Genomic DNA, 27491 nt, shown 5'->3' on the forward strand with positions numbered 1-27491 from the left:
ATAAATATCTTAGTTCACAGAAAGGTGTTATCTAGATTGTTATCCGGACGTGTATCTGTGAGATTGCAGGATTTGACTTATTGTGAAAGAATGATTGAACCACAATATTTCTTCTATGTTTTCAGACTGATTAGTGAGGATAAGAGTATAGAGGCTGTCCAGATAATAAGAGAAATAAGTGTCAACAGACGCTGCGTTAAACAAGACTCACTGCTTTTAGCCTATGCAATCCTTGCCAGATGTAATGACAAGGCAACGAAAAGAGCTGCCTATGCTATTCTGTCAGAGGTCTGCAGAATACCAACTCATCTATTTATATTCATCAACTATTGTGAACTAGAGAGCAGAGAAGATTGTGGTATTTTACTTTTACATACTAGTATTTGTTGAAATATGTTGTAAATGTTTTTTTGTTTTGTTTTTTTTTCTAAAAAGCATTTAGTTACAGTTGTGTTAACTGTAGTGTTTGGGACACTCAGGGTGTTGTGTTACCTTCTCTCGGGTAAGTTTTATAACTATCGTAACCCCACATAGACCATTGTATAAATACAAAATATATATCCCGTTTCTTCCAGAAAAAGAAGCAAAACTAGATTTGTTTGGAAATATATATTTTGTCTGTAATAGTCCGACCGTTACGTAGTAAAAATCAAACTTCATAATCAATTTATTTATTAATTAGTCCCCTTCTTGTTGAAAAGCAGTTTCGGGGACTATAGGAATGCGCTTTTCCGTCCGTCCGTCATTCCGTCCCTCTGTCCGTCCGTCCGCAATTTCGTGTCCGGTCCATAACTCTGTTATCCATGGAGGAATTTTAATATTACTTGGCACAAATGTACCTCATAATAGACATTTGCGAATTAAGACGAAGTGGAGTGTGAACACCTATGACGATAGATTGTTCACGGTACCATCTCAACATTACTTTATTTTATTATGCGCGGAATGGTGATATGACTGGCTTATTATGCCACCAATATGCGATGTGGATGTAGATTTGGCTTCGTCTGTTCTTCAGTCCGTCTTTCCGTCAGAGAAAATTTGTTATACATGTATCGCTAAAAGTAGAAATTGTGTGGGAATTTTATTCAACATTAGGAGTTGCACACCCAAGACTTTAGCACATCTGAGCCTAAAGTGAGCTATTGTTTTAGTGCTGTGTTTGTGCCCATCTTCGTCCGTCGTCGTTCGTCGTTCACAATTTCACTATTAGCACTCTAGTGGTTGCAATTCTAGTCCAATCGTAATGAAACTTAATGCTGTGTAGAAAATTTCGACAGAGTTTGACACTAGGTTATTATGTGACGAGGTCAGATCATAGAAAAACCTTGGTAACATTCTATATTCCATTTTTTTTCTACTAGATCTATATACGACCTGGTCAGAATATGTCTTAATAAAATCTACATTACGTTGAAACTAGATTATCTATAGGTCATTAGATGAAGTTATAGAAAACATCGTCAACCCATATTTTCGATCTTTAAAAATGCTTAGTTACCTAGTTAGAATATTTGACATTATAAAGTCTAGATACCGTTTTGGAGTTTTCTGGGATTAAAAACGGGTTCACGAGGCTATGTCATAGACAATAAAACATTGTTAATACTGTAGAGGCAATATGTTCTACTGGACGTTATGAAACCGGGTCAAAATGTATGCTGAATTTGAAAGGGGATAAAAATCTAGGTCATAGAGCCAAATAACAAAAAACTTTGTATCCACTAAAACCCCTTGTATACACCATACAGACTAAATTATTGACCTGATTTATATGAAACACAGTCATAATATTTGCCACAATCAATTCAAAATCAAGTTTGAAACTTGGTCATCTAACGTTAAAAGGTAGGAAAGTAAAATGAATCATAGAAAAAACATCCTTAACACGCCAGATGTCATATTTATACATGCATACTTGTCAGAACATTTCTCTTTATAAATGTAGAAAAAGTGTTATCTGGAATTTGATATATCATAGACATCTTTTTTGTCCGACATTTTGTTAAGACAATGATTCTGACCAAAGATCGGGCGATAAATGTTATCCCTGGAGTGTTCAAAGCAAAAACTGTTTACGTCGGACTACGACCACGGAGATAAACTGGGCGGTCACACTAGCACACACTGATACCTTGTATCAGATGCACAATTTATAATGCTGACAGAAGAACATTTCTAATAAGGTGTAATGATGTTAGACCACAAAGTTTTGGTTTTATGTATAAAACAAATGTTTTTTGCTCACACAAAGCCAAACCTATATCCCAAACAGGTTGTTTTGTGAATGAGGGGTGGTATTTTGAATGATATCTTCTTTGCAGATACACACAAGTTATACTCACACTATTATTTTTAAGAATCGAGAACAATCTCTGCTCTGTACTGATCTATAAGTTTCGTGAAGATCCATCAATAGACGACATCGTTCAGTAGAAATTAATGAATTTCAAAACAGTTAAAGGGCAATAACTCAGCAGTTACTGAAGAGATTCTGATGGAAGATACGCATGCATCACCATCGTTCAGTGGTCTATATAAATTTTGTGTTAAATTTCACGAGACTTCATCAATAAGTTACTTTGTCATGTTGGAATTTACAGATTGTAAAATAACTAAAGGGCCATAACTCTGGTTGATAAATAGACCCTTACAAAATTGGTATGCCATTACCTTATAGTTACTTAGATACCGTCAAAAATCACTATTTTTCCCAAATCAAGGGGAAATGATTTACATTTACATGGTAAACTTGTTTGTTTGTTCTGGGTTTAACGCCGTTTTTCAACAGTATTTCAGTCATGTAACGGCGTGTAGTTAACATAACAAGTGTTCCTGGATTCTGTACCAGTACAAACCTGTTCTCCGCAAGTAACTGCCAACTTCCCCACATGAATCAGAGCTGGAGGACTTATGATTTCAGACACAATGCCGTTTATCAAATAGTCACGGAGAACATACGCCCCGCCCTAGGATCAAACTCACGACCCCGCGATCCGTAGACCAACGCTCTACCTACTGAGCTAAGCGGGCGGGCTTTTACAGGGTAAAGGGAGTAATACTACATATGAATAAATATCATGTGCTAATTAACTATTATGTGATGTTTGGTAATTCTAGCAATTAAAAGCATTTTCATTTTTTTACCAAATCAAGGGAAAAACTCTGCTTTTAAAAAGTTGTAATAATACGGACACCACCAAAATATTAAGACGAACCTTATCATTATTTTGGGCATGTATTTTCGTCTGCACATATTATTATTATTTAAATTATGGACATATATTTTCGTCTGCACATAATATTATTTAAATTTTGAGATGCCCCCACCCCCTTAAAATATCGATCGTGCTAGGTGTTCACAGTCCACTTCGACTTAGTTCGCAAATGTCTAGTAAGACAATGTGTCATGCACAATTTTCAGACCCCTGGCTCAAAGATCAAGGTCACACTTGGCAGTCAAATGTTACCATGGCATGAACAAGGTCTGTTTCGTGTCCGGTCTATAGCTCTGTCATTCATTTAAGGATTTAAATATCACTTTGTACAAATGTTCCCCATGATAAGAAGACGTGTCATGCGCAAATCTCAGACTCCTGGCTCAAAGGTCAAGGTCACAAATGGGGGTCAAAGGTCAACAGGGTTTTTTTCTGTCCGGTCCATAACTCCTCTGCCATCTATGAAGAGATTTTAATAGTATTTGACACAAACGTTTCCCGTGATGAGACGACGTGTCATGCGCAAAAAACGGAAACCTAGCTCAAAGGTCAAGGTCGCAATTGGAGGTCAAAGGTCAATAGGGCTTTTTCCTGTCCGGTCCAGAACTCTATCATGTAATAAGGGAGTACAATATTACTTGGCATAAATGTTCCGCATGATGAGACAACCTGTCATGCGCAACACCCATAGCCCTAGCTTAAAGGTAGAGGTCACACTTAGAGATCAAAGGTCAACTGGATTTTTTTCCTGTTCGGTCTATACCTTTGTCATGCAAAACAGGATTTAAATATCAGTTTGCACAAATATTCCCCTGGATAAGACAACGTGTTATGAGCAAAACCCGGACCCTTAGCTGCAATGTCAAGGTCACACTGGGAAGACGAACGCCAAAAGGGCATTCTTCCTGTCCAGTCTGTAACTCAACAATCCTTGAAGAGATTTTACTATTACTTTGCACAAATGTTTACCACTATGAGACGGAGTGTCATGCGCAAAAACCAGGTCACTGGGTCTAAGGTCAAGGTCACACATAGAGGCCAAAGGTCAGATAGAAGAATGACTTTGTCCGGAGAATTTCTTCTTCACGCATGGAGGGATTTTAATGTAACTTTGCACAAATGTTCACCACTATGAGATAGATTGTCATGCGCAAGAACCAGGTCCAGTCTTAACTCAACAATCCTTGAAGAGATTTTACTATTACTTGGCACAAATGTTTACCACTATGAGACGGAGTGTTATGCGCAAGAACCAGGTCACTAAGTTTAAGGTCAAGGTCACACTTCGAGGTCAAAAGCCAGATTCAAGAATGACTTTGTCCGGAGCATTTCTTCTTCATGCATGGAGGGATTTTGATGTAACTTGGCACAAATGTTCACCAAAATGAGGCACCCTTGTTTTTAGAATAACGTCCCTTTGTTTTACTATAAATTGTATTGTTACTTTTTATTACTGATCCTGACCACTTGTCTGTGGTACAACATGCATGTTGCATCCAATGTCTTGGTGTATTTGACCTAGATTACCTGGTGAGGAGTTTCTTGTGGACTTATATTATATAGATTTTTTCTAGGATTAATTTCCCTTTGTTGTTACTATAAATAATTTATATGCTACTTTTTTATTGTTGGCCGAAACAAATCTATATGAAAACAACTGTCAGATTTTATAGATGCTAAGTTTAATCCAAGTGTTTTGTTATAACATATTGTATATGTCGTACAATATTGTTTATACATCATTGACAGATATCTGTTCATTATGTTAAACTGCAGTTAAGAAAATTAGGTGCCTTCCAGTAGGTGACTTTGTATTTCATTCACTTGTTATGTTGGGTTTAACCTCGCACCGACACTGTTATCGGTCATATGGCAACTTTCCAGTTTGATGGTGGAAGAAAACCCGAGATGCTCCTCCGTGCATTATTTCATCACAACCGGGTACCTGTGTAGAGCCACCGACCTTTCGTTAGCCAGCTGGATAGCTTCCTAACATGAAGAATTCAATACCCCGAGTGAGGCTAGAACTAACATCGATGAAACCTTAACCACTCGGCCACGGAGGCCCCTTACTTCCTATTTAAAGACATTTTATCATTATCATTATTATTATTATTATTATTATTATACCAGATTTATATAGCGCCCTTTTCGTGATCAATTTCACGTTCAAAGGCGCTTTACATAGTTCAAATGCAGCCACACAGAGCGCATAATTCATCCTCTACTAGTACAGACACAGAGCGATCTGAACAGAGGGACAGGGTGAGACAAAGCCTCCACGACAAAGAGATCAGAAATCAGATACAGGCTTGTCCGGCTAACTTAGCCTAGCTTGTTGCGAATAGACAGCCTGGTTCTTTAACGTGCCCAGTGTATAGCACTGATATACGCAAGGATTGCCTGGGTTCCTGACCAGTACACCTCTAGTTGGGTGAGAAACACTGAAAAGCGTTTCTGAAAATTCCCAAGTAGCTGCCGGGAATCCAACCCCCGACCTCAGGATTGGAAGGCCAGTGTGCAAACCACTGGGCTATCCGTCCACCACTTTCCAGCTTTAATGATGGAGGAAGACCCGAGATGCTCCTTAGTGCATTATTTCATCACAACCGGGCACCTGGGTAGAACCACCGATCTTTCGTTAGCCAGCTGGATAGCTTCCTAACATGAAGAATTCAATACCCCGAGTGAGTCTAGAACTATTATCGATGAGAGGCAAGTGGTTTGAAGACAGCTTGAACAGCTTACTATTTTCAAGGAAGTCATTATGCATTTAGTTATGTGTCTAACGAAAACGAAAGAAAATTGTATATGATTTGAATTATAGCACGTGAAAATTGTAGTAGTTGCACTTTCATTTATAGTTTAGTCTTTTTTTTAAATTATGTGAGATGTACGTTTTGTGGCATTCTCCCCACTGGTATTACCCTAAAGCTATGTAAAACACAGAACAAATAATACTAACAAGAAGTTTGATGTTGTAAGAAATAGTGTTTATTATATTACATTGAATTGGGCACATAGATATTTTCAAACAATAGAAAATCTTTCTTACATGTTTTTTACAAGTTGACACATTTATCATTAAGAGCAAATAAGTATCACGTGCTGGAAGGTAACTAAACAACTCCTAAACTCTTAAGATACAAACCACATTGAATTCACTTCTTGTTGTAAAACTAAATATTCATTATACTAAACAGCAATACAATGTAATACAACACTACCATGCGATATGTAACGGTTAATAAATTAAAACAATATGTCAAAACTTAAAAAAGAGTATATGTAATGCTTGATGTTATTTTTTCAGCATCTAAACCATCTAAACATCCTGGTTGGGGACGGGTCCACAAGCGTGCTGTAAGCAGCTGGTACACAAGCTTTGCGAAACAGCCTGAACAACTCGCACGTCTAGTTACAAAATACAGAAAGCATGGAGAATGGTCACACAAAGATGTAATAAAGTTAGCGCACACAAGTACGGACGATAAAGCCATTGGATTCATATTGCGGTATGTATCAACTTACAGTTTACTATTTTGAAATGTAGACATAACAGAACAAAACCTAAAAGGTTTATTAGAATAGAGTATTTATTGTTTCTCTAGTGAAAAAAAATCTTGTTACTATATATAATAGCTTACCTATTAATTTTCTATGAAGGTATATTACCAAAGGCTTGGTCAAGGCGCGTGAAATGTACTTGGATAATGTCACAGACGTTGATACTGACACGCGCACAACGATTGACAGAATTGCAAATCTCTTTCAAATATGTGACACAGCGAGACGATGCGCGAAGAGACAGCATCTCTGCACCATCATTACAGAGAACAAATTATCATGGGAGCAATGTAACTCAGACTTATTGAGAAGCAAAGAAGTTTGGAGTGCCCTGCTTCCCCATATGCCAGTTGAGGCCACCATACAAAACATTGGTAGAATGACCAGCTATGGAATGTTTGCTGACAATACTGAAGATGAAGAGCTGGTAAATTAGCTTTCGATAATATGTACATGAAATATACTGACTAGGCTATTTCTAATAGTTTCTTCTTTTCCTTTTGAAGGAACGATTTCAGGTAAATCTTATGATAGTATGGTAGAAATTTTATTGTTTTCAGGTTAGACTATATCACTAAACCATGAACCATTATCACTAAAGATTTCTAGAGCTAGGTATATAATTTCTCTATTATGTCAGAGTATTCATCTGTCTTGCTTGAGCAACATTTACATTGTAATAAAGGTGCTGAATAAGATCCGTTCGATCAACATCTTAGCAGAAACATCAATGGGAACAATTAACTATGGAGGAGACGGGAAGGTAGTTAAAACTGAAGCCTCTTACGAGAATACTAAGGAAAGGAGGAATAATATTCTCCATCCCTTCAGCATCCTTTTAGCACTGGATACTTATAAAAAAGGTAGATCTTTTGACAATATGCCGTAGCGGATACATATTTGCTCTGTACCATTGCATTCTAGTTTAAGTGTTTTAAGTTCGCCGTGACGGAGGTCACAAGAGTTAAGACGATATCCCCGCGTCGTGTGCAGACACCTTGTTAACGATTCTCAGCAAGCCCATATTTCAGTTTTTACTCACTGTAACTGTTTACAGGCTCAAAATACCCTCGCCATGATTATACCATGTGCAATTTATGCGTTATAACTCTAACTTTCACTTAGTTTAACATAATGTCCGTTGTTTTGTACTTACCCATTATTCAACAACAATTTTTTTTTCTGACATAAAACGTCAGTGTTACTTTATACTCGCTTCCAGTAGTATTATTTAAGTTTCATAACACTCGATGCTATTTTGATAAAATCGTTTTCCTTTTTTTAACATTTCTTACTGAAATAAGATTTCAGGTGTCTGTTTGTTTGCTTTTCTTGATAAATAGTTTATCACCCGCCCGCTTAGTTCAAATGAAAGGCACAGATCTACGGATCGCGGGGTAGCGAGTTTGATACCCTGGCAGGCCTTATGCTCACCGTGACGATTTGATAAAAGTCATTGTGTCTGAAACCACCTCAGACTCATGTTAGAAAAGTTGGCAGATAACTGAGTAGAACATATTTTGACTGGTACAGATTCCAGAAACACTGGTTAAGCAAACTGCCCGCCGTTAATAACTGAAATACTGTTGAAAAACGGCGTAAGACCCAAAACATAACAAACAAGGACGTCTGGAAAACAGCTCAACACACCCGCACCCCCATCTACGCCGCTGTTATGGATAGTGAAAGGGGTGATGATATTGGTTGGAAGCATTGACATTGTTAAGTATATTTTATAGTCGATGTATGACGCATCAATGAATTTGAAAATCCTTCAAGGGGTTTACGAGATACAGAGTAGACATTAAATGGAAGGCTCAAACGTTTGACCTCAAGTTGTGACCTTGACTTTGATCCGACATGGCCGATTCATGTGTTTTGCACAAGTTTCATAAAAATCCTTCAAGAGGTTTAGGAGATACAGAGCAGACACAAAATGGAAGGCTCAAACATTTGAATTTGAGTTATAACCTTGACTTTCAGCCGCCATGGCTAACTTATATGTGCTACACATTGTCTTAATAAGGTTATTATTTAACCTAAGTTTCATGAAAATCCTTTAAGTGGTATAGATAATACAGAGCGGACACAAAATGGAAAACTCAAAAATTTGATCTTGAGTTTAGACCTTGACCTTCAGCCGACATAGCTGACTATTATGTTCTGTACATTGTCCTGATGAGGAGATCATTTGAGCCAAGTTTCATAAAATTCCTTCAAGGGGTTGAGGAGATAGAGAACAGTTACAAAATGGAAGGCTCAAACATTTGACCCTGAGTTGTGGCATTGACCTTAAGGAGAGATGGATAATTTATTAGTTCTGCACAGTGTCTCGATGAGGTTATTATTTAAACCAAGAAAATCCTTCAAGGGGTTAAGTTATATAGAGCGGACACAGTTGTTATGGACGGATAGACGAATACCATTCCTATACTTCCCCACCACTCTTTCTGTCTTACATTTTCACTGTTTGTCATATCTGATTGTATGCTTGTTATACCATGATGGGCTAATAGCCTTATGGAATAAATGAATAAACTCTAAACTAAACTAAAGTTAATATGATTAATGTATAAAAAAAACCACAACGCTTGTGATTAATGTTTTGATACTTTCTACCTTACATTAAGAAAAATCGAAAAAATAATGGATTGTTACTATATACATTATCTATAAAACATCCAAAAAATCTTAAGCAATCTCCCTATATACGTGATATAATTTCGAAAGCCTGGTTACGCAATAAAAATATTGATTATTTTTGCAACGTTACGACAAAGTTCTTTTTTTTTTTTACATAATATCATTCACTAACAACAAATTAATTTTAAGTACTTAAATAAGTTATGTGTATTTTATTCTGATAAATTAGCGAAAAAGTTTAGACAATAATGAAAAAACACATCAAATCCGTTAAGCTACATAGCGTTGTAAATAAAATGAAATAATTTAAAAACATAAATATATATAATTATTAAATTTCACGAAAAAAGGCATTTTAATCCACAGTGTACCGAGTTTAGTATGTTTAGATTGTCATAATAGTGTGAAGTGTTGCTGACCATGGAGGTTTTTATTATCTTTCTACCCTAAAGGTCATTTTAAATACGCATTTACCTAATGCGTTATTGTATTCCGCGAAATGTTAAGACTTCTATGAATTTATTTTTATTTAAATGTATATTAGATCCAAATTTCATATTTGAAAACATCAAATGGGCGGAAACTATAAAAACGTCATAACATTTCGAATAATTATTCTTTTTTGATCAACTTTGTTGACTGTGATGGCCTTTCATGTTTGGTTTTCATTTAATGTATTCATGTATAATTTTGGAAATGTTTGTTATACAAAAATGCGTAATTATGCGTAAACATGTATAAACAACAAATTCTGATTTAAATGAATGTCATGTCACCATTTAATGCAGTTATGTTTTATTACGTACATAGTCGATTTCATTTGCATACTATATGAATGATCATTTCATTACTTACGATTTTGCTATGTTGCATGTCTTATTATCATGCGTAGTTATAAATTCCAGTTCTTGTGTTAAACTTATGAATGTCTCTATATATAGATATTTGATTATCCTGTATGAAATCTTTAAAAACAGACGTATAAATACAGAATGAAAAATATAATATTGAAAAATAATCATTTCTCCTGTGATTTTACTATATGAAAAAATACCATGCTGTAACAACCGTTATTTTAAGCTTTATGTAGTTTTGTATACAAGTTACATATTTTCCTGATTAAATTCACACAGTCAGAAACAATTTCAATTTCATATTTAATGTATCTAAAAACTAGAAAGAATAAGTTTATTATATAAAACGTCCATCCAAGGTAAACAAATATAGCCTCCAAGTTTCGCAAAATCATCTCACGGTACTCGAAATGACCTATGAATTAATTATAGCCGCAAAATCGGGCGGAGTAGCCATAAAGTACCGCTAAAGATTATATTGTACTTGTATAATTTTAACTCGGAGTTCCGCAAAGTAATTTTTTGAAGTGACTTGATGGAATTCCGTTAAAGTAATGAAATACAGTCGACGGTGATCCGAGTCAGAAGCAGTTATCGTAGGAATTCCTCGCTTTGCAATAATTTTCCTTCGAGCAAACCGGAAAGTGGGTTTTCGCGTAGGCTGATCCGTATCTTTAAAATTCAAATCAGTGTACTTATTCTTTCTGTAGGCCGTGGTGACATAGGTTCTCTTTCTTGGATTCCAAACCAGAAAATAGTTCAAGCCTTAGACCGAGCATTCTACCAAGCATTTGAAACTGTAGCACCTACTGGAAAAAAGTTCTACCTTGCAGTAGATGTTAGTGCCTCTATGTCGCAACCTGTTCTTGGATGCACGTAAGTCGTGATGAATAACTTCATTTTTCTAAGAAATAATATAAACCAAATACACTTTTTCGTGTGATTGCTTCAATAATCAGTAATCGTTTTACTATTACATTGTATTTAAAACGTATTTTATTAAAATGTGCAGTCTTACCAGCATTAAACCTTTGAAAAGTTCCTTTGGAACCTTAAACCACAAGCAAGTAACATAATAGCACTCGGCTTAATTGAGTCTGCTCCTGAAAGGTAATGAAATGCGCAACATCCCCTATGCACCTAGACGGTGGTACTGATACATACTTTGCTAGAGGGCGGTAATGAAATTTGTCAGAAGATACTTTGGAGGTGTAAAATACAACCAAGTTAACATTAACAGATACAAGTCGATTATGTTTGTGCACAAGAGTTAGTTAGATATGCTACAATTCAAACACACCATTAAACTGCCTGAGGTGGCTAAAATCCTATACTTTGAAACATTGCAGAAGCGTTGAATGGACTCCATGATCCCAAAGGGCCAGGCATGGAACTGTCAAAACTAAAGAAGTGCAGTCAAACTATAATTTATTCAAACCAATGCACATGCAATGTTCATTTATACTCCCGACCAATATATTCAAGAACTGCAACTATTTCCATATTCGTTTGACATATTCGACTCTCAAAAATAAGTACAAACCAACTCTTTCCAACAGAAATAATTTACTTTTCTTACTTTTAATGCATTAATGTATTTTATTTGTTGTTATGTTAGATCTTTTTGATATAAATATTTTCAGAGATTTAAGTTGTTCGACAGCTGCAGCGGCAATGATGATGTTTACTGCTAGAACAGAGGAAAATCATATTATTAAGGGTAATGATCCTTTGTTAATTAAGATAATAAATTTCTTGCACAGTTCTACAAATATCGCATTAATTGGGATCTTAATTTCACCAGCCGTAGAAGCACATACCACATATTTAGTTTTAATATTTACGCATGTGCCCGATTGATAGGGCCAGTATTGTGTCATGGTTATAACTCTGCCATCCATCAAGAGCTGTTTATGTAACATAGCACACATGTTCCCAATACCAAGGTGATGTTTTGCAAGCATACACAAACTGTGAAATAAAAAAGACGCATGTACATAGTTCAAATGTACAGATCGCCTTTGGTGATTACAGGATCAAAGGTTTTGTTTTGAGTTTTGTAAATAACTGTGGGATTCATCTATTGATTTAAATACTTCTTTGCAGAATTATTTCCCAATATGAGGCGATGTTTTAGCAAGATCTATGTCTGTAAATTCTATTTCATTTTTCCGAACCTCAGATTTCAGACCCATACAGCAAAACTGGACTAAATTTAGTATCAAATATTAGGTAACATCCAAAACACACTACTCAGCAGCTATGATCGCCATAGACCTCACCGTTTTATATTATAATGAAAATCAACTTGTAAAATTTAAGCAAACATATGAAAATGCACTAAAAGTTTCAATTTGCTTAAATAGAAGGTAACTTGTTTTGTAAAAATACTAATATACACAATTTATTTAATACTCCTAGCAAGGCGATACCTCTAAATAATAATTATCCAGGTCATTTGTATTTCCCTGCTTATGCAAAGGCATGCAGATTTTGACCAATTTTCTTGAAAATCAAAGGACCGATATCACTGTCTTGTAAGCTGTACGGCCGTAAATGTTTAGACACTTCCAAGATGGCGGACGCTGAAAGTCAACACAGGTAGGTGTTCCAGTTTTTCATTAATAACATGTTTTCTTCAACACTTTTACCAGCCACATTTATAGCAAATGATAGCGGAATAACATGTTCCTCCTCGGCATTATCTAAGAGTTTGTTGATTTCATTGTTTCTCGAATTATATTGACGCAAAATGTGCCAATCTGATGAAATTAAAATCGAATCGAGGAACGCACATTATTTTCGGTCGTATCTTATTCAATATTTATATCTGTTTGAATATTTCTGTGGTATTTTGAAGCTTTTTACTGGTTCTTTACGATGGTAATGCTTGATTTTACGAAACATATCTGGAAATATAAACTTTTTTACGATTTTTAAATTGTCAATACAGCGGCGTAGACTATACCAACATATTCACGCTGAGCGGTGTAGATACGTTTTTTTGTGAACGGTTTATACATAGAATTAAGCGAAAAAACTGAACGGTGTAGATACAAGTTTTGAATGGTGTATACATGGTTTTCCATTATGGGTTTATGCCATTCACGTGTTATTACTGTTGCCACTCAGAAAGAAGTTAACGTATCTGACCATTTGTTAACGTATCTGACAGCAGTAATTTTCGTTTTAAGAATAAACATACATTGATTTTTAATATGTTTGGTGTATATTCCCATGTACATGTGGTGTGGTTTTAGTGTATACACTGATGTATACAACTGATGCTAACGGTTGGCTATAAAATGGGTTAACGTATCTGATGATTTTTTTCTGTGTACAATCAAATGCATATCTATGTCCAGACTATTCATCAAATGTGAAAAGGTGCTTTGCACAGGATATTGTTACATACTTTCATTAAGAACGTATGCTAAAATCTGTACTTTTTCATTTTTCAGGTCTATAATGGCGAAAAGTCGAGCTTAATATAAAAAAGAATATATATAGAGAAAAAAGAAGAATGATTAATCATACCTGGAAAAGGAGCTAAAGGAAACCGAGAGTCCATTCACAAGCACAAATTCGTTTGAGAATGATACAACAAGAATGCAAATGATGCCTAGATCACAACATGATCTGAATCTTCTTGGAGTAAAAAATCATTCTAGAAAAGTAATAAAAAACTGGAGATGTCAAATGCAATTATTGCTGAAGGGAGAGAGGCAGCACAAAAAAGCAACATCTCAGTCAATGAAAAGAGTATGATGAGAGTAGTCAGTGGAAGAATAGTAAAAAAGTGTAAGTGTTAGACACAATCAGAAAGCAAACAGGTCTTGGTAGAAAAGGGCTGAAAAGTTCCAACACGAAAATAGTGAGACCTATTTGTCGAAAACGACTCGACGAAGAGAGAACATGATGAAAACAGAAATCATTTAGTTCCTTGAAAGGGAACATCATGTCAGTATTCAGATGCCTGGGAAAAAGATACCAAAGCCCATGAACCAAGGTGATAAGAGACAAGTGCATATCCTCAATCATTATCTAGAGAATATATATCAAAAGTATAAAGCAGAAAACCCAAACATAAAGATTTCTAAATAAAGTCCAAGACAGTAAAGCCGACAATGAAAACGTAAAGTGACAGATGAAAGTTCCTGTTGTTGGATCATTTGTTTTGGCTAAATATGAGGGCAAACAGTATGTGGGCAAAGTCCTATAGGTCGACTCCAATGAAAAGGATGCGCATGTTTCGTTCATGGAAAAGACCCGTGTCAAATGGTCGATACCACTGTTCAGATGGCCTTCAAGAGCTGATGAATTGTGGGTAGACTTTGAAAACATCATATCTTTAATCGAAGAACCTTCCCCCTATGGCAAGACCAGAAGGCAGTATAGATTGAACAATAATGACTCTGCTTTCTTTGCTAACTGATGTTCAGACTGATGTTCAGTTTACGACAATTTAACTTTAGAGTTTTTATGTAAACGTATCTGATGACATTTTTTCTTTGACTCCACTAGCAATAGCAGAAGTACTAGTATAAGTTATATTCACATAATTATGTAAATTTACATTGAATGTGTTTGAGAACATGCAGTATTCTTTATATACCACTTTTCCTACTGAATTTGCATTTAAACTTTAACCGTAATAAATGATTAATTTTTAACTGTTTTTTTTTTTTTATTTATTTTACTGATGTATGGACATTATACAGAAACGATGCAGTAGAAAAAATTGTGAGGTATAAAAATCGGTCAAACAATATGCATATGTTATGATAATGTTTGTTGTAATAATTCTTTTTCACATTTCCATTCATTAGATGTGTTCATTCATTCATTGTTGCTTTTCATCAGATATACCTCTGGTTTACGCATAAAATTATTATCATATATATACAAATAAAAATAATTAGTATAAATCAAGTAAGGTAGTTAGCAAAAGATTTTTTTAATATAGTTACCTTTGTAATATGATAGTTATTGTAAGATTTGTGTTAAACAATAGCGGTGTTATTTTGAAAGAGATATGGAAGTGGTCAGTTAACAAGAAATGTTTCATTTGATTACACTATGCAAAACGTAGAACAAAAACGAAACATTGTTAATTTTGATTTACATACATAAATGTTTCTAAATTTCCATAACAAAATTTTACATGATACAAAAGTGTAATTTTGTCAAACTTAATTTCACTGATTAACGTATCTGATGAGAAAAGTCAACACCTTTAAAAAATATGATTTTTTGGTGTATTAAGTTGGTTGGGAATCACCCATTATCAGTTTTATGAAACTTGTATGTTGTAATTTCAATGAACATTGAGATAGGTTTGATCAGATTTACTTTCATTTTTCCCATTTTCAAAAATGAAGTTGGAGCTTTAAGTGAATTTGAACGCGTAGTTAATTTACATATATTTTTAAATGGCATTTTTAGCATAGCCGAAATTAACTTGTATCTACACCGTTCAGTTTTTTCGCTTAATTCTATGTATAAACCGTTCACACAAAAACGTGTCTACACCGCTCAGCGTGAATATGTTGGTATAGTCTACGCCGCTGTATTGGCAATTTAAAAATCATAAAAATTTTGATATTTTCAGTTATGTTTCGTAAAATCAAGCATTACCATCGTAAAGAACCGACAAAAAGCTTCAAAATACCACAGAAATATTCAAACAGTTATGATTACTGAATAAGATACGACCGAAAATAATGTGCGTTCCTCGATTCGATTTTAATTTCATCAAATTGGCACATTTTGCGTCAATATAATTCGAGAAGCAATGAAATCAACAAACTTTTAGATAATGCCGCGGAGGAACATGTTTTTCCGCTATCATTTGCTATAAATATGGCCGTTAAAAGTGTTGAAGAAAACATGTTATCAATGAAAAACTGGAACACCTACCTGTGTTGACTTTCAGCGTCCGCCATCTTGGAAGTGTCTAAACATTTACGACCGTACAGCTTACAAGACAGTGAATCATTTGAAAATATTTCTAATGAATGATAATAACACATCCAGCCATAAGATTAAATGTTCCGCTTTGAGATTCCCTGACGACACATTTCTTCAATTGATATATTTTACCGCTGCTAAGATCTCTTTTATTAGAAATGTCATTCTTAAATTAAATTTGTTCAGACTCCTCTGGATTAAACTCCTGACAATTCATCATCCTCCATTTTAGTTTCAAATACCCGATTAAAATGTTGAAACCATTCTTATAAAGATATTTATGGAACAGGCTTTTCAACCGTATTTTTTCCAAAATAATTTTGAGTCTCTTACCGATGTACATGTACTTTATTAAGACAATTTTTTCCCTCACCTTCCTGTTTCAATCTACATGTATGTTTTAATTGTTTTACAGTCAGAATACTGCAAATATGCAACAGTCCTGGATAAATGAAGCTTTCCTAATAATGCAATGCCTTTACGCTTAAGATTATAGCATTCGTTCTCAAACCATATTTTTTGAAGAAACAGTATGCTTTCGCGTAATCACTTCACATTTATAAAGCATTTACACAACCAATAACAAATTCGTAACATCTGTTTCATTATCACCTTGCTGATCAGTTGTGTCACATGATCAACTGCCTATATAGTAAAACATCAGTTTTAAATGTATCGTTGTTAATGTCAAATTTATCATTTATTTCCTGTTTTACCTCGTTTAATCAACGTTTTCCTGTACGTAATCTACCGAACTAGACAGACGACCAGGTCAATTGTCGCTACCCGATATCGATTGGATTGTCATATTCATAAATCTGCCCGTTCACGTGTACCTATAAATATTCAAAAGTGCTACACTAAGTATTATAAATCCACTTCGACGAATTTCTAATAAGCCACCTATTTTTTTATATTTTATGAAAAATTTAATACATTTTATACCTAATAGGTAAAACAAAAATCAAGAAACTTAACAGAGGGTTAACATGGACACCCTAAAAACAAAAACTGCAAAATCAAATCACGTCGTACTTGATTTCGTTTCAATAATTTGTATGTCCATCTGCTGCGGCAATTACTGCACGGCACCTTGTCTTCATTGATATAATGCGTTTGTGAAGATACCGTTGTGTAGTAGCCGCCCATATCTAACAACGTGAGCTACTGAGATACGGTATGTTTGCAGCGACTGGACGCGCACCTTGCTCTTCAACAGGTCCCACACGTGCTCAATCGGATTTAAATCCGGACTTTTGCAGGCCATTTGCGTGTTCGCTCGTTGCTTGCTGCAAGCATTAAATGTGAGCGCCTCTTGCCAGTCTTTGCCTTGCGGTAAGAATCGGAATCCGCAGGGAACGACTGCGCACGGTCTCTGGGTGGATTGTGCGGTTGTGTCTGCCCACTGTGTTACGTGTCATCGTCGCTGCATGACAACCTACCATACCGTGCACGATGGCTGTGAGCACACTAGCCATTTTTGCACCTACAGTTCTGAAAGGATTACTTTGTAAATGAATATGTGTTTCCTTCTGTAAGTCAAAAGATTAGTGTGTTCAATATAAAAATAACCACTCTTTAGTTGTTTTGATTATATATGTCGCATAAAATCATATTTTATAGGGTGGCCAATTAGAAATAAGTCGAAGTATATAGTATAATTGCCGTTAAACCTATTATTCAGTATGTATAACGAGTAAGCTTTTCCAGATGAAATGAATATTCAGTTGTATTTATTTATTTATTTTACTATCACAGCTTTTTTTTCAAGGTAAAACAATATTGTCGTCTAAAAAATCAAAATATTAGTTCATTTAGGGATATTTTGTTCAAGGATACAGTGTCTTGAAGATCTCCTATGTGTGTTTTTAAACCACCATGAGTAAATATTTTATAATCATTAAATATGCCATGACTTTCAACTAATAACTTTTGAAGACATTATGTACCCAATAAGCATTTACCAACATAGCATGGGAAAAGTCATGATGGCAAATAAATGCATATAAGTATCAAATCACGTGATAATTAAAAATAGACATTTCGAGATGCATATTCATTCCACCCAATAAAGCAACTGTAGTCTGATAATAAAATTTCTGTACGATTTAAGAATCCGAGAGCTAAGTTTCGATTATGCATATAACTAGTATTTCAAATGTTGTGACTATTAAATTAAATTGAGTCATGTAACTTTTCACGTAAACCATAAATATTCCATTATATTATGCTTATGTTACATTATACATGCGATGGACGTCGTCCGATGTCCTATTCAACAGCTGGTGATGGATCATAAAATGTAACGTTTTCACTCGAAACCTTTTCCATAACACTTCTTTTTGCTAACGCCGAGCTCTGCATTGTCAATATTACAGTTTCAACCATTCTACCCGCTTAACAGTTTACCCTGATTTTATTTTTAGTGTTTTCTTTTCTGTTAGGCAAATACGTAGTTACCAGGAGCTAACTGTTTCTGTTTAGAAGTTGTTACATATTCTTTAAGCTGGTAGTTTACAAGTATTTGAATGATCTTTTGTTTAAGGTTTTAGTGAGAATATGGTAGATATCGATGTGCATGAAGCTGACACTGTTTGGGATGTCCAAAAGAAAATGAAAGCTATCCCTTCAGGGCGTTCTGATTGTTCTCAGATGATGATTGATGCAATGGCTAATCGGATTAAAGATGTAGATGTGTTTGTAGTTTATACTGACAATGAAACGTCGTAAGTCATGCTAGAACGATACAACTTGTGATTTATTGCGATTGTTTAAAAGGTTAAGTAATCAATTGATTTTACGTGGCTCGCTACTTTCCTCATGGATTTCGGCACCATCTCAGATTGTGATGATTTTCGGTATAAATAAACGGAAATACATCCCATTCAAACGTTGCGTTATATATATATATAGAGAGAGAGAGAGGAGAGAGAGAGAGAGAGAGAGAGAGAGAGAGAGAGAGAGAGACGAAGGCTCCGTAAATGTGGGCAGATACTTTTGAATTCCAGTACCGTTAGTCTGCCCAGATGTACGGTTCCATTTCTATAGTATCTGCCCACTTTTACGGATTGAATATCATATATCTGCCCTCTTCTACGGTATATATATATAGTTTTGGACATCGAAGCGCCCCCTACCGGCAACAGTAAATGTGCATCTTTTTGTGTTAAACGCCAATGATTTTGACATATTTTATTCAATTTTGACGGCAAAACATACATTTTATTTTATCACAATATCTACATTTGAATGAATTTTCACAATGTAACACGATTATTAAGTGCAAAAGATCACGCAAAACCAAATTTGACGTCTGGAAATTTTGATTTATCCGTCAAATAAAATAGCTTCATAGTTTTTAGCAATATCTATAAACAAAATGATCAAGGAAAAAACATTTTATTTTTGAGGCCCCAGCTGGGTAACCCCGTTTATTTACCTTGGCATAGCATACATATGACATACAATTTCATATACAATGTCAGTGATATATATATAGTCAAAAAACATTAACTTAACATGTTTCAATACGAATATTATGCAAGGAAAAAACAGTTGGGGTCAGTGCATTAGAGTTTTCGCTATTATGTCTCCCAACATAACTTTCTGTCGTAATTTTACGAGAAATTAACGTCATAACTGAGGTAGATATGTTTCAGTTACATACCTGATATTCAGTCATTGGCAGTCAAAATATTGTTGAAAATATATGCCAAATAATAGTAATTAAAGCTCCAAAATCAATGTATTTCATAGGCTCTGAATGTTTCTGCATCAATCTTGCTAAAGAATGATTAAATAACCTCAGATTCACATTTAATAAGTTTTTTTGAGATGAGCCTAGAGGAAAAGGGGTTTTCTAAATTTAAAAAAAATGCCATTACGAAGAAAAATACACTCTCTTACAGATTACTTGATCTGAACAGACTTTTAGTCTAGGTAGGTGTACGTTTGTTCATATTAATTGATATATCCATATAATTACTTCATATGTATAGTTTTCTTTTAATCCTTTTATCATTCTGCAAATTTAGTAAAACATGTGAACAAAGACCACTCTCTGGAAAAATTCCGAAGCGGCCTTTGTTTACAAATGGTCTTTATTCATAGTTGCTTCTACTTCGATAACAATCGCACACATACTTATAAAGTGTTGTCGAATGTATTTGCATTTGAAAATAGTGACAATCAACCTACACAAGATGAAAACATTACGAAAAAGGTGTCTGACATTTAATTCTAGCGACTCTGTTTTGTATTATGATCGCTGGCAAATACGTTTTGCGCTGATTGTCTTCATATATCATATCAAGAAAGGTCGTCAATAAAGAAAATATAGGAGACATTATATTTTCTCCTCAAAATTAATTAGCAGTCAAGAACCAAATAGCTATTTTTGTCATGTGTTAGCAATTATGAAAAAATAGATGAAATTTTTATTTGCTGTAATGATTTTATGTGGATTGTATAAGAAATAACAAACATTGCAAATACAGAAATAACAAAAATATGTTCCATAACTACGAATGCGTGTTATCAACTTATACACGATCAGGTTTATTAAACTTTTTAAAGTTATTTTTAGAACCATTCGGAAAATTAATTATAGTTGCACATAACGTATTATTTGATTCAAAATTCCTTATGAATTCTTGTAAAAATTTCTGACTGCCGACGGATTTAAGGATAAATTGTTTAATTTCAACAATAAAATCAAGAGCGATAACAACAAGGCCGATAAAAAACGGGTGAATCATGTAAAAGATATCTAAGGCACTGTGTATAATGCGCAAAGCGCAGACAATGCTTTTGAAATATTATGAAACTTTTGAAGAAAAAAAAACATATATTTAATTCAAGAAATCAGATGAAGATTGTAAATGAGAAGAAGTATCTGAAATCTTGCGAATAATTTATGAACTATAAAATATGTAAAAAAGATCCTTTGGAAGCACAGAATGCAACCAGGTGACAGGAACGAAAGTAGAAAAAATATCGGGTACTGGTATTTCTATAGAACACTTGAAAACATTAATGGCAGATCGGATGTGAAGGGAAAAAAAAACAGAACAGCAAAAGATGGAGTTAAGTATTTTGAAGAGGTTCAGGACAGTAACTAGGATACAATATTACAGGCGTATCAATCTATCGTGAAAAGACATTGTAATGAAATACATTTAGTTATTTATTTAGTTAGTATTATTTCCGTTTTACAAAAGGCACTTGATTACACTAATATTAAAATGATATTTATAAATGACTGGACATAAAGAACGTAAATTAGACTAATCTACCACAGTTTTGACACTAATGCATTAAACCCCATTTTTTCTCGTTTATCATTTTGTTTTTGAATGGCGCACAAAATATGGAAATATGAAAAATATCTTTAACGTCCAAAAACTTGCTTTTTTGCTATTCTATCTGACGAACAAGACACAATTTACCGACGTCAGAACAGGTTTTGCGGCCGGTTGCACCGCATAATCGTTTGAATTTATAAAAATCCATTAAAAGATAGATACAGGGATAAAAATGTACCATTTGAAAGGGGATACGTGTTAACGAAACGTTATAAAATTTTATACTAGAAAGATAATGATAACATTACATTTGCATTTTCTGAAAATTGTTATTATCCCCCGCCGATGAGTATTGAAATGGCGTTGTCCGTCCGTGCGTCTGTCCGTCCTTTCGCAGCCATTTCTCAGTAACTAGCAGGTAGAATTTCATGAAACTTGAAATAAATATGAACCAACTTACTGCGATGATGCCCGTTAAGTTTTTTTTTTATTGGTCAATTTTTCTTAGTGTTATTGCCCTTTATTTACTGAAAAATGCCCAAAAATGTCCGTCCGCAGCCATTTCTTAGTAAGTAGCTGGTAGAATTTCATAACACTTGAAATAAACATGAACCAGCATACTGCGCTGATGTCCGTCATTTTTGGGGGGATTCAGTTTCCGTTAGAGTTATTGCCCTTTAATTGTTAAAAAATCCATAGATTTGTACGTAAGAAACCAACCGATTGGTAGAATTTCATTAAATTTCCATGTACATTTCTTATAAACATGTGAAGTTGTGTAACCACACCTGATCACCACCTTGCCTTGGTCCCCGCACCCACAAACAAAAATCATTCCTTTTTTTTTTCAAATCTTCCATGAATATTTTATCAACATGCAAAGTTGTACCGTTGCTCCACCTCACTCTCCACTCAGTCATGCCCACCATCCCGAGCATGCATCTGCCCCGTAGCTCCCATTTTTTCATTTTTAATTTACCATCAATATTTATTATCAACATGTAAAGTTCTGTTAAAATGATTTTAAATAATGAAATTATTTGCTTCTTAGTAACATCCTTAACTTTTTGCAGGATACATTTTTTTGCCATTCCTCACCACAACCGCTTTCGGCGGGGATACCAATTCATCATATTTGCTTGTATATACAAATTTCAAACTCGAAACATAATTTTGATTAATGAAATAAGCTGTAATCTCGACATAATTCTATTTTAGGCTTGGAAAAGTCCACCCATGCGACGCTCTGTGCAAGTATAGACTGTACTCAGAAAGACCAAACGCCAAGCTGATTGTTTGTGGAATGTGTTGCACACAGTTCACAATCGCAGATAAAGACGATCCTAACATGTTGGACATTGTTGGTTTCGATCCAGCTGCCCCAAGACTAATTGCTGAGTTTGCAATGGATAAAATATAACTCTCTAACTGACATGTCAAGAGATGTAGAGGATATTTTATTTGTTTGTTTTACGTGAATATGAAATATATCTCACCTCGTAGGAAGAAAATTTCAAATAAATAAATATGAAAATATGAAACTTTTCTCACTTCGAGGTGATATATATTCCATGTATACGAAAAATAAACAGACGCGCGTAAACAGGCATGACGTCAGACGTGTTGTGACGTTAGAAAGACACACATAAGATAAAGTTCCATTTAATTTTAATTTTTGCTGCTTAACGTTATGAAATTCTCATTCAGGTGGAATAGAACTTTGTATTTTTTACAACCCGCAAATGATTTTGATATCATATTAAAGAAGAAGTTATCCCCGACATGAATGTGTAACTGTTTTCTTGGTTATTAGTGAAACCTTTTAGCTATGACGTCGCAATCATTACCATGTACGTCGTCTGTTTTGGCGCCACGTTAAAAAGCGATAAAATCGGTTTATTTTTTCTCATTTATTTTTTTTCAATTTACAGCAATGAAACTTACATCGTCATTTGTGTTATACAACGGTCTTTGGCGCTAGGCAATATTTGTCACTTTTATTTTCAAAATTATGGGAACAAAAATGAAGAAAAACGACATTCTCAATTTTTAGACTTTTAGAAAAAATTGCACACTTTTTTCTAATTAAGAGGAACACGGCTCGAATTTTGTTTGCAAAGTTTTTATATTTTCGAGATAAGCTTATGTTTGATAGACTATAAAAACAGTAAGCAATTTTATCATCCAGTTATGTTTTAATTAATGGTTTATTAAACATATCCGTCAGTAAAATGTGACATCAAAATATAACGCATAAAACCCTATCTAATTAACGTTGCGTCAATAGAATAATATGGATGAACAGATACAAGACGTTTTCACTCACGATTTGTATGTATGTGCATATGACAGAAATATCAAAGTAAGCTTTAAGTATTTTTGCATTATGTATTGTTCTTTAAAAGTTACTTTATGTTAAATGTATATATGCATGTATAACATATTATGTACTCTTCCTGTGTGGAGGTAATGAAATAAGTCTATCCTATTTTTTATTCAGAACATTTTTTATTGAAAAAAAAATCATCATATAAAAGGAATAAACCACTGAACATAAGTGATGGCTGTCTTGCATATCCGCGACAAATTTGTTTTTATAATAAATCAAACTTGGCTATTGAATGAAAAGAACACAAGAAGTACATGTATCTGCATTAACTCATTTTCATACCAGTTGGAAAAATGTTTTATTTCATCTGATTTGATTAAACATTCGATTTAGGTTGTTACGCGCAATATCGATGCGATCCCAAACTGTTACACGTACGTGCAGTGAACTTCATAAATGCATGAATGTTAAAAAAATCTTGCATATCTCATTTTTTTGCCCGCTACACATAGCTACAAATATAACTTATCAGATTTATGTTTTACAAGTACATTTTAAGCGTATACAATGAAATTGCACAAGCTATCGTACTCTGAATTTTAACAACTCGGGAGTTTAAAGAAATACGAAATTTAGAAATGAAATGATACTCGTATATGTACACTTACAACAGCATTGAAACGTACACTAAAATTGTATTTGCTAAAGTACATAATCATTTTCTATCAAAATATGATGGCATTGAGTTCATTATTATTGACATGTTTGTTAAAGTAGCAGATTTTTCGACCTTCTCAGTTAATATTGCGCGTATACCCTGCTCACGGTCACGACAATGTGACAATTTAAGCATTTCATACTGTTGGGAAAAAAGTTGCAAATAATTTGAATGTTGATAATACTTTTAATGTCTTTATTCTCTTTAGAAAAATCCATGTCTACAAACAAGATCAAATTTTACAGTGTTAATATTTTAAGGATACCAGCACTGTATAATGCGATGTTATGTTTAGGAAAAAGACATTTAGTTTAGATTAAATCATCTTATCCTGAGCCCATGACGTCTTTTATCGAGCGCATGACATCTTATCTCGAGCGCATGACATCTAATCTTATGTGTTCGACATTTTATCTCGTACGCGCATATAATATCCTGCGCATAACATCTTATCTCTTCCCTTGAATAATGCACAAACGGGAACATGGGGTCTCCTCAATCATCAAAAGCTGGAAAGCCTCTATTTGACTAAAATTGTGTCAGTGTGACGTTATTCTCAACATTCGACAGTTTAACTTTTGTTGCTCCACATTGGAAAAATGCTGTGTGATGATTTTTGTGAGTACAATCTTTGTCTTACCCCTCAGTAAAGTGTGACATTTGTGTTCTGCTGTAATTTTTTGGTATATTTCTATGAAATTCTTTAATAATTTTGATTTTAATAACTATACGTATTCGGATGTAAAGTTTTGTTTTATTTTATGAAATTCTTTTAATTTTGATTTCTAATAATTGTATGTATTTGGGAGTCTAAATAACTCGACATGTCCAGACATGACATGTTAAGGTAGATCTAAACGAATAAAAGATGGATATATAATTGAATAGCGTAACTTGCAAGTTGGAAATCTCTTGCTTGAAGATGTCTAACGCTATATCCCTTTAATAATACATTACCTGCGATTACGCATAAGGACCTTAAAACAGAAATATCTAACTGAGATGTCAAACACATTTTACAATTAGCATGCTAGTTACATGACTTTAATCAAACACAATTTTACAATTAGCACACTAGTTTTGTTTGTTTGTTTTGGGTTTAACGCCGTTTTCAACAGTATTTCAGTCATGTAACGGCGGGCAGTTAACCTAACCAGTGTTCCTGGATTCTGTACCAGTACAAACCTGTTCTCCGCAAGTAACTGCCAACTTCCCCACATGAACCAGAGGTGGAGGACTAATGATTTCAGACACAATGTCGTTTATCAAATAGTCACGGAGAACATACGCCCCGCCTGAGGATCGAACTCACTACCCCGCGATCCGTAGACCAACGCTCTTACCTACTGAGCTAAGCGGGCGGGCTAGCACACTAGTTACATGGCCTTTAATCAGTAAATAGCGTTTAAATTATATTATCAAAGATTTACTTAGACACCATTTTTGTATTACGGGCAGTTAATTTGCTTAATTGCCAAATCATGTTTTAGGGTCCGAGACGAACCAGTTTTTATGTACGTATTTTTCATTGGCCAGTTGAACTTGTAATACGATTTTAATTGGATAATTTCGAAGAAATCAACCGTTTCCAAATCCTTTATAAGCACATCAGCTACCCCGAAAAAGCCAAAACTCTGGCTTCGTAGAAAAGTGAATGTTAAAAATAAATGTCATTGGGAGCTGACAAGATTTCTATTCTTTTTATAGGTAAGTCAAATTTTGTACTCTGTTTTTTTTTCGACTTTGTAAAATCTGGATTGGTAACTTTTAAATTTTAATGGAGATCTTATCTTAATGCTTGGCACATGTGTATTGGAATTGTTTGTTTTATATCTATCCAGCTATTCAGATAACTACTTAGTATTGTTTTGTTCATGTGTAAGATTTGTACTTCTACAGAAAACTTAAAAGTATTTTTGTTTATGAGTAAGATTTAGTAGATTCTTTTTACTGTTGAATTATTACAGAAATTATGTTTTATAATGAAATCTGAACTAGTTATTATTCACATAGAGGAAAGAAACTTATTGAGAAGTACTCTAATTTCTTGATCTCTTAAAGTGTACTTTCATTAAGAACTTGTCGCTTAATTTGCGTCTTTCGGTCTATTTTAATAATATTCTAGGCCGTGAGTACTCTTCATAGGAAAACAAATTTAGATGTATTTAGGAAATCAAATAACTGAATGAAATCAAAAATATTTAAGAAACAAATCTAGAATAGACAGTATGTTGGTTGAGTGTCGATTAAATGAAAGAAACCAGTATAAAATGAAGCATCAGTATCCGAAATGTTAGTTGTAATTAACTGAAGCTCCCTAGGATAAATAGTACCCACCAATTGACCAATAAACGGATTATCCATATTAAGAATATCATCCAGATAGCGTGATGTATTATTAAATGCAGTTATAATATCTGCCTGCTTATCTGGAGAAAGGCTCAACATAAAGTCTCTTTAATAACAATATAAAAACAAATCTGCGACAAGGGGTGCACAATTTGTTCCCATGGGAATACCAACAACTTGTCTAAAAACGGCATTCCCAAACCTGATGTAAATGTTGTTCAATAAAAAGGAAAGGGCTTTACAAATTTCGTCACAGGTCCACATTGTATAATGTTTAATAATATTGCTAGTAAAAAAAGCTTTATCAAAATTGCAAGCGATAAATGAAGCATTCTCTCTGGCAAAAGTCTTTTGAATTAGGGCAGTTAATTTGTCATTTATTAATTGTCATTTATTCGCGAAGCGAAAATGTATCGAGATTTCACGAAAAACAGAAATTTTTCCGCCAAAACATAAAAGCTTTTCACGAAAAGATCTGCAAATATTTAAAAGGAAAAAGCGTGCGTTAGTGCCCACTACTGCATATGAAATCCAGATAAG

General features: G+C 34.3%; 1 protein-coding gene across 1 annotated transcript; it reads left to right on the top strand.

Moving 5' to 3' along the window:
• LOC128549180 (RNA-binding protein RO60-like) lies at positions 1-27491 on the top strand. Its single transcript, XM_053525688.1, has 9 exons — positions 1-358; positions 6532-6733; positions 6885-7212; positions 7471-7648; positions 10993-11158; positions 11926-12002; positions 18798-18978; positions 22774-23029; positions 23113-27491. The coding sequence occupies exons 1-8, from the start codon at positions 91-93 to the stop codon at positions 22973-22975; spliced, it is 1602 nt and encodes a 533-aa protein (XP_053381663.1). The 5' UTR covers positions 1-90; the 3' UTR covers positions 22976-23029; positions 23113-27491.

The sequence above is a fragment of the Mercenaria mercenaria genome, chromosome 15, assembly GCF_021730395.1.
Source record: "Mercenaria mercenaria strain notata chromosome 15, MADL_Memer_1, whole genome shotgun sequence".
In the NCBI taxonomy this organism is placed as follows: domain Eukaryota; kingdom Metazoa; phylum Mollusca; class Bivalvia; order Venerida; family Veneridae; genus Mercenaria; species Mercenaria mercenaria.